Below are 13,412 nucleotides of genomic sequence, written 5' to 3'. Positions count from 1 at the left end.
ATCTACATTTATCTTTATTATTCACCTTCACTAAATTAACTATCACAGCTGTGGAGAACTCTCCACAGAGCCTTTTGATAGAAATAGATTTAAATAATTATAATAAAGGTTTTTGTTGGCTATTGCTTCATATTGACCTTAAAACTCTTCCACTATCCGACGTCTCCTGAAAAATTTCAAGTACTAAGTGTCTTGCCGTTGAATTCCAAGTGCTTCGGGTTTGTTTTGAGCAATGATGAACACTTTTACTTGTTTCCGAGTTCTAAAGAAAACACTTTGACCTTTGGGGAAATATAATCACCGTCAGAATGATTAGCTTAACTTAGCATAACGAACTGCAGCCTTTCAGGCATGGGGAAAAATGTCGACGTCTGTCCAAAACTACAATCAGCCAGCTCCTCTGAAGTACTTAAACAACCGTCCTATAAAAGATCAGAGCTGCTTTATCAAGCTTCCTGTAAATATTTCATTGCTGCTTCTTGAACCGCACTTTTATTTATCTTCCGTCCGATGTGTTACATCGCCACTGCCTCACTCTCTAACTCAGTCCCACAAAAGCTACTTCACTTTATTATTTTATTTTACGTCATGGCTTTTGGCACAAATATGACACCGTTCTAACAGTGACCTTGTTATTTATTCATATTTTATTTTATTTTTTTCTGCACAAAAAGGAACAACACCTCGGCAGCTGAGCTCCTCTGTCTGGGCTCAGGCAGTGACACGGGGAGCTGTCCGTGGTGCTGAACTGTTGGCCTGTAGCTGTAACAGCCTTTCTCACTGAGCTGTTGTAGCATCTTATGTTTCTTCATGTAGATGTAGAACAGCGCCTCCAAAACAATGAGCATTTACTACAAAATTTTAATCAGGGCTGTCAATAAATCAAATGTTTTGTCGTGATTGATGCATCATTTCCACCGTTGACGCACGGTCAGCGCAAGTTAACCATATTTCTTGTAACATTAAAGGGATATATTTGGACATGCTGCTTGCTTTATGCAAATACATCTTATTAATGTTGCGTCGCAATGACAAATACTGTCCAGGCTATTCTTCAGAATATGCTCTAAGGTACTGAAAAATATGCAACGTCTCTGTTGCGTTTCTTCAGTCTGGTCTGTCTTGTCGAGGGGGAAGAGGAGTCTCTGCTCTCAGATGTGTGCTTGACCACCAGTGTGCTTGCCTTCTTCTTCCTCTTCTTCTTCCTCTTCTTCTTCTTCTTCCTCTTCTTCTTCTTCTTCTTCTTCTTCTTCTTCTTCTTCTTCTTCTTGTTTTGGGAGTTTTGGCACTTTTCACGCTCCGGCCAGTGTCGCCAGATCAGGTGGTTTATTTATTTACGGGTGTTATTTCTACACTAGGGGTATGTTTGTGTGTTTGCTTGAGCAAACCTGCCAGTGATGTAAGTACCGCCACTTCCCTTATTTACTCTCTGACATACCAGGAGTTTTACCGTCATACCTGGCCATACCAGGAGTTCTCACAAGCAGTCTGCACCCTCTCCTAGACTAAAGAAAATAAAATAATAATGAAAATGCATTAGAAGAGATGTGAATATCTGGCTACAAAGTGTATTACTGTTTTTAAAATGATTTACTACAACCTCACTTCAGATTCTGCTTGCTTTCCCCAGCCTTTTCTTCTGTTTTGATCACTTCCTGATCCAAACTATGGTGCAGCCGAGGTCATAATAACAGAATGTGCCAGTGTTTATCGAGTTGGAAAGGGAAGTTGTGTTAACTCGTTATTAACTTGTTATCAGCCTTAGTATTAGTTAGGGATGTTCCGATCAAGTTTTGTATTCTCCTAGATCACATGTGCACGGTGTGACTGTATTAAGTTCAATACATAGGGATGTCAGAGATAATGTAGTGTCGTGGGGGTAGCTCATACCTTGGCTCCAGAAGCTCCAGCAGACAGAAAACAACCTGTGTACTCTACTCATCCAAAGCCCTAGACTCCATAACCCTCTCTGTAATATTTTTCTCCTTGGCGCTGTCTTGGCACTTTTCTCTTCTTTTAAACACAGTGTTTGTTGTTCAGTCTTAGCTTGGTTTTTCACCATGTTTTCTGTTTTGTGATTATTATTATTTTTTTTTTTTTGTAGGTGTAGTTGAATCAATTTGGTAGTATTGAATGGCTGTCTCCTACTACCACCTCACAAGACATCCACATCGAATTATTTACAAATGCTGTCTGACTGACTTCATTCATTCCACATTTCCAAAAATGTGTGGATACCAATCTCCCAATACCGATGGGGAGGTTCCTAGGTTTTACTAGATACACATGGTGATTGAAAGTGATCAGACAGTTTCATTAAGCTAATCTGTCCTTTGACAGAATCCCCTGCAGAGGTGTCTTCTTAGTTTTTGCCTCGTGTGCGTCTGTTTCACTGAGAGGATTTATTTTTGGGTCTAAGTCAGTGAGTTTATTGTCCACTTGCGCTGATTCCCGCTGAGTGATCACGACCTTGGATACGGCAAACACAGAAACAGAGACAGTCTTCAGAGCTGGTGTGTTTGGACTGAAACTGAGTCTTTGTTGTCGAGCACAGAGCAGCCGTCTCTTGTTCTCAAACGTGACTGTATTTCCAGTTTATGTCTGTAAAGCTGTAGCCTTGTCTAGCCAGACTCATTACTTATCAGATAGAGTCTGGTTACACACCATCTGGATTTCATTATGAAAAGAATACCTCTGGACGCAATTATATAGTCCTACAATCTGTCAAAATCATTGACTTCACAAATTATACTCCATGGTGCTCTGATGACGCGTATGACTGTGTCATTGTTAGGGCTGTTACGTACATAGGTTACATACTTTTCTCGAGGTGGCAAGAACAAGAACAAAGTTCGGTCTAGCCAGGTCATTTATAATTCACGAGAAACTTAAGTGCAGAACTCCCGGGAAGTCTTCTCTCCACGAATTATTAGCCGTGCGTGTGTCTTTATATTCCTTACAGGATTTATCACACAGGTTCTCCTCACCGTCTCAACCAGCTGATCCTCAAAACGATCCGTTGCACAACCGGAAAAGGGCGCATTAACCACGCCCGCTTCCAATTTCTGACAAATCGCAGAATAGTTGTCGGGCACCACACGAGAAAAAAGTTCTGCCCCGATGTTGTGTCGAGAACAAGCCGCGAGAAGAAAAGAATGACGCCGTTCTCCTCTCACAGCCCTGGGAGAGAGAACAAAAATTTTCTGTTCTTTGCGCAGTATGTTACAAGTTTTAGTCTTCTGTCTATCACTGTATAAAACTCAGGTCAAAAAAGGTCCAAATGATTTGACTGGCACAGCAGATCTTTGCTGGAGCATAAATCAGTTCCCAACGGAGAGACTCCAGACCAACTTTCCTCCACAGTAATATGTGGGTCAGGAAGTTGCTCTGGCTTCTTGGATAGTAAAAACTACTTTATCGCTAAAAAAAAACATGCTCAATTTACTTGTAATAACTGAAGTCGCTCAAACATCCATAACCAAAGCTCCTCAAGCAACACGACCTTCTGTCCGAACCCTTTGTTTGTGTCGCCGCTCAGCGATTCAAACAGCTAAAGCCGACTGCCCGCCCTCTGTCTACCACGGCCAGACTGAGTAATGCATAAGCCCCGAGTGGTGCTAAATCACCGGCACTTGGTGAAGTGCCTAACCTACTGCTGACACCATTTCTAATTCACACGCTCTGTGCTTATTCCAATGTGCAGCGGCATTTATCATCAATAAGCAGAGAGCGGAGCGTATTTCCATTCTCCACCAATCTCATTTCCACATCTCAGCCCGCAGTTTGTTTTGGAGGATGTATGGCATTTGGGTTCGTATGAGTCAGAGTAATGTTTGGCGATAAGGAGAGTTATAGCGGGAGATGACTGAAGCTGACAGCTGGAATGAAGTTACGAGCAAGATCTCGTGTTGGCGCGCAGCCTCCGAGTGCTACGCTGTTTATACACATTATTGGGCGTTGATTAGGCCGTTTGTTTTTGGTTTTGTCTTTTTCCAGCAGTAACGGCCGTGATAAACCTTTATGTGCACTGATCAGCCACAACTTTATAACCATTAAGAGAACTGATTGTCTGGTTATCGTGGCACCTGTCAGTGGGTGCGATATATTAGTCAGCGAGTGAACATGTTCTCCTCAAATCAAAGCTGATGTTAGAAGCAGGGAAAGCGAGTAAGTGGAAGGATTCGAGAGACTTCGACGAGGATCAACAAACCGCGATGTCTAGACGACCGGGTCAGAGCATCTCCGGAATAGCAGCTGTTCTGCAGTGGTCAGTATCTTATCAAACGCGGTCCGAGAAAGGAAAAGAAGTGAAGCAGAGACGAGGGGGGTCATCGACAGCCAAGGTTCACAGGTGTGTGCGCTCAAACTGCTGAAAGAAGTGAATGCTGGTTCTGATAGAAAGGCAGACGGTTTGTTGTGTAGCCGGAGACCAGTCAGGGTGCACCATGCTGACCCTTTTTCATGCACCGATGAAAGCTCCTACAGCGTGAGCAATAGAAGAAGGCGGCCTGGTCTGAGGAATCACATTTTCTTCTGTATTACATGGATGATCATATTTTCACTTATTTGGGGAAGACATGACGCCAAGACTAAAAGAACTCCTCCCTTGCCGTTGCCATGGGGGGTGTGAGTGGTCTGCAGAAATGTTCAGGTGGTGATGTGTGCGATCGTAACATCCACATAAATGTCAGGTTATTGTCGCTGTACTGACGATAAAGTGCGAAACAAAAGAGGAGCCTCTTCTTCCGTTTCAGCTGACTACATTCACGAGGCTTATGATCTCTTGTTTTCCTTCGTCCAGGTGGACCGGCGGCTTACTCCCCTGGCAACCTGAGCACCAGCAGCAGCGCCAGCAGCACCCTGGGGAGCCCCGACAACGACGAGTACATCCTGTCCTTCGAAACCATCGACAAAATGCGACGGGTGTCCTCGTACTCTTCCCTCAACTCCCTTATAGGTAACAACTACTCTAGACTACTTCAGCTCTGCCTGTGGCGTCCTAACAGAACCTAATCTAATTTAAACAGCAACACAGCGGGGATTTTTAAGTGTTTTATGTTGAGTGTTTGTCAGCCAGTGAAAACAGTCGTGTAATGTTCTCACTCAGGGGGAGTTTTGTCGAGTCCAGGAATACCTCAGCTTGGGAGATGGCACACTTTTTAACAGAAAACTGCAACCCTAGTCAAAGGCATTTACCATGAGTGTCTAAGTTAAAGATCCAGGTGTAGGATCCAGTTTTATAAGTTTGACCTGTTTTAGGATTCCCCAGCCTCTGCTGTTTTTCTTTCTCCCCAAATTTAAAAGGGCCTTTAATGTTCTTTATTGTCCCCTTTAATCTGTGAAAATAATTCAGTCCTCTGAACCTGGTCATTTTTAATCTTTTTTTTTTATTTTTTTAAAGCTGCACTCAATTTTTCTATCAACAAAGTCCAAATGATAAATGCACAGATAAACTGGCAGCTTCGTAGCTTTGTTTTAGCTCATTGTTTTGGTTAGTTTTTCCATTGTTACTTGTCACTCTCACTGACCGACTATATCCAAATAATAAAGCTCTAACAAGGGCAACTACTGCACCTTGTAGAGTTTCTTGAAGATGTTTCATCCAAGTTGCTCTAAAATACCAATGGGGAGTTGGAAATCAAATATTTACTGTATATAAACTGAAAAAGGCTTGAAGATTTGCTGTGAATCACTGAACTAATATTTAGTCGTATAACCACTGTTTCTGAGAACCACTTCACCTGGCACCTATGAACAGGTATTCCAGCCCATGACCTTTGGACTACATTCCACAATTCCTCTGCATTTCTTGGTTTTGCCTCAGAAACAGCATGTTTATTATGTCACCCCACAAGTTTTCTATTGGATTAAGGTCCGGGGATTTGGGCTGGCCTCTCCACAACATTAACTTCGTTGGTCTGGTACCAAGATTCTGCTCTATTACTGGTTTGTTTGGGGTCATTGTCTTGTTGAAACACCCAGTTCAAGTCAACATGACCTCTTTGAAGATTTTTATGTATTCAAACTGATACTACCACGGTCCCTGGTATCCGATAAATAGCCCTGACACCACAGAATGAGAAGCATCCCCATATCATGATGCTTGCACCACCATGCTTCAATGCTTTCACGGTGTACTATGACCTGTGGCATCTGACAAACTGTCTGCAGCCCCTAGACCCAAAAAAGAACAATCCTGCTTTAATCAGTCCACAAACATTGCTCCATTTCTCTTTAGGCCAGTCAGTTCTACATTAGCCATAGCTAGATGTGCATGAATAGTTGTGTGTGACCTGTCCAGGGTGTACCTCACCTCTCGCCCAATGACTAGAATAGGCTTCAGTCCCCTTCATGACCCTAGAGGATATGCAGTGACTAACATAATGAATTAGTGATGTTTTTATTTTTTAATTCCTAAATTGAGCGTTACTTTATTTTGTGTTCATTTCATATATCGGCCCTCCAAGGAAATGGTCTGATTTCCTCTGTCCTTTCTTCAAACTTTTAACACAATCACTTGCTATTTAAATGACACATTTTCTTTCCCTTTTCGCAGACGAAGCCGTGGATAAATATTTGTCTGTCCTTTCTTGTTCAGGTCATCTTCTAATCAGGGATTCGTCAATGAATCCTAATTAAGTCAAAGTGAAAGTCAGTCATGTCAATCAGCTCTTTGCCTTTTTGTTTTTTGGACCTCGGTATGTTGGGAAAACCAAAGCTTGGAAATGGTTAATAACACAGTAAAGAGGTTAAAAGGCTCCCATTTACCCTCTTATCCAACAAATCCAACGTTTCAGTGCTCCCTTAAACCTCTCTCAAGCCTGCTTGTGGGCTCTTAGTGCTGACGTGCGGCTCCGGTTTAAACGGAGGACACATTGACCGCTCGCCCACTGAGCTGCGCCCTCGCCACAACTGAGCAGATTCACAGCGAGCTTGTTTATAACTCCCACCCCGTATACATGTATACACAGACAGAGCAGATGAATGGATGTTGGTAATTCAGGGACATGAGGGAAAAGACACGACTGCGTGCCAGATATTTATTTATTTATTTATTTAAATGTGATTTTTCTTTTGACATCTCTGTTGTCACTTAGATTCAGTTATCTAACTCGTTTGAAACTTCCCCTGACATCCCGACTTATTTGTTCTTCACTCATACGCGTCTATATTTTGTTTGGTTTTGAAGTTCTTTTCATAAAACCCTCAGGCTTAGCTCCTCATCTCACCGAAAAAAAAATGCATTCATTTATTTCTGTTTTTTTTCTCTCTCTCTCTCTCTCGCTCTCTCTCTCTCTCTCTCTCTCTCTCTTTGGTTTACGGCATATCCATTTGCAGACAGGTGTGTGTATTATAGTGTCACAGTTTGGAACAAAGTAAAAAAACATATAGTTGAAGTCAGAAGTTTACTTATACCGTAGACATGTGAACATCACTCCAATACCTCAGTTTTATCGTCCGTAAGCAATTTGACCACAACAAAGAATGCTTGAGGTCACTCTCCAAGCTTAAACCTCCTGTCTTATGTCCCGAGAAGTTGCTTCTTTATGTCCACATAATCGTCCTTCCTTGTGAAGCCATCTATTTTCTGAAGTGCTTCACAGCTCACAAGCCTGCGTGTGTTTGCTGTCATGGCCAAACAGTTCCAGACTCTGCCGTTCTTACGGCAGTTTTAAAACAGTTATTTTCTGTGCAGTGCCAGATCACATCAGAAGTCATATGCCTTTCCTATAGAACAGGTCTGTGCCTTGTTCTTTTATTAAACAAACTAAATAGCTTTATGATATTTTGTCTTATTTATGCGACAGCACGTAATTTCTGTCTATACCTGCAGACACAAGGTGAACACACTCCCGCCAGCAGAGGGAGATCGCACGTGGGTAAATATGTCGCATCACCCCCTGAAAAACAGACAAAACGTGTAGAATGAACTGAGAACTGCTGTCACTAAGAGATGCACATGAACGCCATGATTCCCCCAAGCCCCGCCCCCTCAAAGCCGTAAACCTTGGGGAAACGCTGAGTTTCCTAACGTGAAATCTGCGGAGAGGTTTAAAAAAAAAAATATCACTTTGAATGACTTAAATCTAAGTTTACGAGAACTCCCCGACTTCAGCTGTAAATGCTGAATGCAGCAGGAGGTGGACAGTGGCCTGTGAAAACAACCAGATAACAGAGCTGTGTGGGAGGGCAGAGTTGGAGTATTGATTTATTGACTTACTACTACTATCATTTGTACAAATCATACCACCACCACTGTAACCACTGGCATCTCTCTGAGGCTACGAAAGTTATTGGAACAAAATCAAAAAGGACAATAGAGGTTAAGAGTTTTTTTGTTTTCTTTTAGCAACTTTGATAAAGTAAATGTAAACAGTTGTTAGGATTGATGTGGTAGGAGCAGTCTGGCTCATGGTTACACTCTTCTAGGTCCATTTCTGTTTGACTTTACATGACTTTACTTGACTTTACTTGACTTTAATGCTTAAATACTTCTCAAATAAATTTCACAGAGCCATGGTTCACAAATTTTTCATCTGGAAGGAAATATAAGACATACAATACAGTGGCTATGTGGAACAGATATATACTGTATATGCTGGATAGAGGGTTGAAAGATACCTTCATTTACTACAGCTATATCTCTGGTAAACGTAACATTTGACATATTTGTAGCATATAATTGATGAATACGTTGACATTTTGTAGGTCCTTAGAGTGTTAACTAGCAGTAAATACACAGCACAAATAAGACGAAACACTAAAATAATTTTCCATGTTTGTTTAATAATTGGGGCAGCACAGTGGCAGTGGTGGTTATCACTGCTGCCTCACCGCAAGAAGGTTCCAGGTTCGAATCCATGGGCCGGCTGGGCGTTTGAGGAGTTTGCATGTTCTCCCTGTGTCTGCGTGGGTTCTTCTCCGGGTACTCCAGCTTCCTCCCACCGTCCAAAGACATGCTGGTTAGGTTACTTGGTGATTCTAAATTGGCCGTAGGTGTGCATGTGAGTGTGAATGGTTGTCTGTTTCTCTGTGTTAGCCTCGCCTGGATGGACTGGCGACCTGTCCAGGGTGTACCCCGCCTCTCGCCCAATGACAGCTGAGATAGGCTCCAGCAGACCCCGCGACCCTTAACAGGAATAAGCGGTTACAGAAAATAAATTAATGAATGTTTAATAATTAAAGTGTTGGGCAAATGGACATTTTCACCCGATAATGACCCCACATTGATCACGTAGAGACCATGAATGTCCAAAATACTGGACCAGTCCAGTGACACATTCTTGTGTCAGCTTGTTAGACAATTCTCTACAAATGAAAAGCTCTTTAAACCTTTTTTATGGGGCCGGAGGAAAAGAAAAGAAAAGATCTCATCACCCAAGTTGGTGGGATTGTGAAGACCACAGCAATCCATACAGAAACTGGAGAGATTTTCCTCTAGACTAAAGAGGTGAACCGACAGAGCCCTGACACGGATGCCTGAATGCTTTTCATCTGAGATGCTCCATGACGAATGCAGACATTTCCTGTATCTGTGCTGACATTTCTATTTTGTCACATCAAGGTCCTCCGTTCACTTCCACCTGTGTCGGTGTAATTGAGGTGCTCCCCCGTTTAAAGAGCATCGCACATCTGACTCGGTGCTGCCTGCGCCGCTCACATCTCCTCCGTGAAACATATTTAAAATGTGCTTCACGGAGGAGATTCTTCTCTGCTCTCAAAACTTCTGATGCATTTTTTATGTTTCAATCATTTGAGGCTCCGAAAGCCTCCGCGCGGCGTTAAAGGTGTTTTATGACGTCTGCCAAAATTGGAGGAGGCAATAAAAAAAAAAGAAGAAAAAAAGTGATGCAGTGGTTCATTTAGCCGACGGTTAGCATTTTTACTACTGGACATCCATTTGGCTTTGCACAAGTCTCCAGTCTTGATAAGCCGCAGTGTGCCGTCGCAGCGTTATTCAGCTTCCTTCATGTGGACTCTGCAGAGGCAGAGGCGTAATGAAGCTCAGCAGTTAAACGGCAGAGGAGCTGTGTTTCATATTTATCAACCGCCTGTTTACTGCCGGAGCTAGCACGCTGGCTAGCTTTAGCTAATCATCTCCTGCCCCTCAGGCTACGGCCTAATAACCTCTTTAACTCCCTCACTTTCTCTTCCTCAGTCATTTTTTCTGCACTTTTCTGCCTTTCACTGAGTTTCTTTTTAGTTTAACCTCTGTTCCCTCTCCATCTCTTGACATTTTTGCTTCTTCCACATGTCGGAGCTCACATCCTTCTCAAATAACCTCCCTTGAACTGTTTTTTCTTATCTCCATTTATTCTCCGTCTGACCTCCCCGCCAGTAGACCCCTCCTTGTTTCATTCTCCGTCCTTCTCCTTCCCCCTGACTGTAGTCCTTTGTCTTCTAGTTCTTTCTTGGAAATGGCCTTCATTGGTTTTCCTTCTTTGACGCATGGGACCATTGAAACCCCCTCCCTCCCCGTACTCTCTAGAGAGGAGTCTCATTAATAACTGGGTCCAGACGTCAGTCATTCCCAATACTCGGCGTCACCTCTCAGGGTTTGTAGCTCCTTAGCTCCAGGGGGAAATGGGGACTAGAACAAGGATGTGAGGCGGTGAGTAATGTCGTGGCTCGAAAGCCTCCGAGAAAGGTGGAGGCAAAATGAGAAACGGCAACAGTTGGTTGTCGCCAAGTGTCCCCGTGGCTGGCGCCCAAGGAGAGGAGAAAGACGACAGATTGAAGCTGACAGACAAATGGACATTTAAAGGAAGACAGAGTGGAGAAGCAACAGCAGCCCGGGAGGAGGCTCGAGAAGGGGCAACGTGCTAAAGCAAGTAAAAGCCCCGAATTACTGCGGGTTGTTTATAACGCAAAGACACACAGCTGGCAGGTTGAACTCTCAAACAAGCTGGTGTGAGGATTTAACTCTCGAGAAGACAACAGGAGAAGGACAGGCAGTCAGAGGAGGGAGAATGATGAACATACTGGAGAGAAAATTGTCGTATTTTGCTGCAAAGGCAATGCAGAAGGTCAGAATAGGAAGAGAAGAACAAAACTGATAATAGCAGAGATTTTTTCATTCATTCATTTATATTCATGATAACAATAAAGCAACAGAGCTCCGGTCGATGTGGAGAGCCAGCTGTTTGTAGTGTGTGCGTTTGTGTGTGGCGGTTGTTCATTACCTGACACCAGGGGTCATTTTCCATCTGCCAGCCCAACACATCTAACAACTGCTGGACAGGAGAATGACCAGTTGCACGAAGCTAAAGGGATGAGCACTTCGCTTTGCTGTGCTCAGACGAGCGATAATACCAGCGTGAGGTGTGGGGTGCGCGCCAGCGAGATTTGTGTTAATTAAAATTGTCCGCAGTCTGAATTTTGCTGCTTTTCTGTGTCTTTTCCAGGCGTGTCCTTCAACAGCGTTTACACACAGATCTGGAGAGTGCTGCTACATCTGGCCGCAGACCCTTTTCCCGAAGTGTCCGATCTGGCCATGAAGGTCCTCAACAGCATTGCTTATAAGGTGTGTGTTATATTATGAGAGAGTTTAAAGGCGCCCGGACCTTGTTTCCTCAAGATGTTACGTCTTCATCATGTCTACACATCCTACAGCGTAACCTGACCAGGAATGTAACTACCCGTCACAGCGACGCGGACCACAACAGCTGGGATTGGTCCGAAATCCATTTCCTTGTTCAAGTCTCTTAGCGGCTGGACCATAGACTTTATATAAATATGGAAAACATGTCCCCACTTCCTTGCATTGGCCAAACTGACTGTATTATATGCTATTTAACCGGTGATACGGGTGGCGCCATCTTGTGAGTTTAGAGCCACAGTCTCACTTGCGTTTACAGTTACATGGAAATTATGCTTTATACACTGTGCTTGATTTTATTTTGATGTTTTCCAACTCTCACAGTCCTATGGGACCGATTCATGGAGTGGTTGGCATGGCAACTTGTAGTGATGTCACATCCTGTTTCTATAGCGTCAGATAACTAAGACGAAACTTCTCAGAAAACTTGACTCTTGACTATGCATCAGTATTTTATTAACTACCTAAAATGACTGAAACCATCCTTGAAAGAAATTTATTTTACGTGTGCTTTTGTGAGTTGGCCCAAGTCCCACCCACTAACATGGAGGGGGTGGAGCTTATGAGCTATACTGCGGCCAGCCACCAGGGGGAGCTCGACTTGCTTTGGCTTCACTTTTGAGAAGCTGTTCTGCCCTCCATCCTCATCAGTTAAAGTCAACGTTGATCCACTTTTATTAACTTCAATACCAACATGGTTTGCTCACTTCCACTCGCCGTTGTCTGAAGTACTGAGTGAAACTCGACACAGCAAACTAGTCACCACTTAGCGTTTTACTGGCGTAATTACAACACCACGCGACACACCAGCGCACAGGTACTGAGAATCTTTAGCTCCACATCATCAGTAATTCCAAAGAGGAGTATCGCCTAATTTCCTAGAGTCTAATGTAATGGGAGTATTATAATTGACTTTTTGTCTCTGCATCTCCGCGTGTCAACTCTTTTTCACTACATGGTTATACAGTGAAAAAGATCAGTTTCCCCGCACACATGCCCCTCCCTCCCACTGGCATTTGCTGCCTCCAAAAGCCCATTACTTTTGTGCAAATGCAATTAAGGGCCAATGACTCCCCCAGGCTTGGCAGAGCCGAGCAGAGCAAAGAGGCTGCCGTAACTTAAGCAGCTATAATAACCGCTATAGTCCACCGCCCATTCTAACCCGGAGGCATAATATCTCTTGTTTTCTACCACCAACACCAATTGTCCCCTCTGTTACCTTCAGACAAGCCGCATCACTGCAGTTTCTTCCTCCTGGAGACGCAATAAAAAAACAACAACAGGACACAATTTACAGTATAATGCAATAGAAGTTTCTTTGGCCAGATAATGCGCAGCACATTTTTCGCTGTAACACACTGATTTAATATTATTTTCTGTGGAACAGCACAGCAGAAGTCCACTCAGCGAACAGCGGTGTCATATTTATAAAAATTACCGCCCTGACAGATTTTCAGCAGATTTTCCCAGTACGGGCGACTGAACCTGAAACCTACACAGTTCACTCAAGCACTGTTCAAGACCTCATGTGTCATCTTCAAATCTAGGAGCACTAAACTTGAGCCTTAATTGATAAAAAATGAATATTCGACTCGAGCTTTCGGTGCATCAGAACGCGATACAAGAAATCAGAGGCTTTTAATTTTCGAGTTTTGACCCGGGGAAACGCTCTAACGTCAGATACGTGAGACAGCAAGAGACTTCCCTCAGACCTGTTGGGACTCTCTGAACTCGTCTTGGACTTCGTCACGTAACATAAATTGTATTGGTTTCATTAGAATTGAACCGACCTTCTCATGTAGTAAGTGATGTG

At 43.3% G+C, this 13,412-nt stretch overlaps 1 protein-coding gene across 4 annotated transcripts in view; it reads left to right on the top strand.

The window, feature by feature from the left end:
• The window catches only part of rptor (regulatory associated protein of MTOR, complex 1), a 182,942-nt gene that overhangs the window by 130,627 nt on the left and 38,903 nt on the right, over nucleotides 1-13,412 (top strand). For all 4 annotated transcript variants that reach the window (XM_084573386.1, XM_084573385.1, XM_084573384.1 and 1 more), the window contains exons 21-22: nucleotides 4,802-4,957; nucleotides 11,406-11,524. In XM_084573386.1, the coding sequence (XP_084429512.1) occupies nucleotides 4,802-4,957; nucleotides 11,406-11,524 (275 nt within the window). The remainder of the gene's footprint in view (nucleotides 1-4,801; nucleotides 4,958-11,405; nucleotides 11,525-13,412) is intronic.

The sequence above is a fragment of the Chelon labrosus genome (assembly GCF_963514085.1).
Source record: "Chelon labrosus genome assembly, chromosome: 2".
Taxonomy (NCBI): Eukaryota; Metazoa; Chordata; class Actinopteri; order Mugiliformes; family Mugilidae; genus Chelon; species Chelon labrosus.
This window is presented reverse-complemented; position numbering and strand designations above follow the sequence as displayed.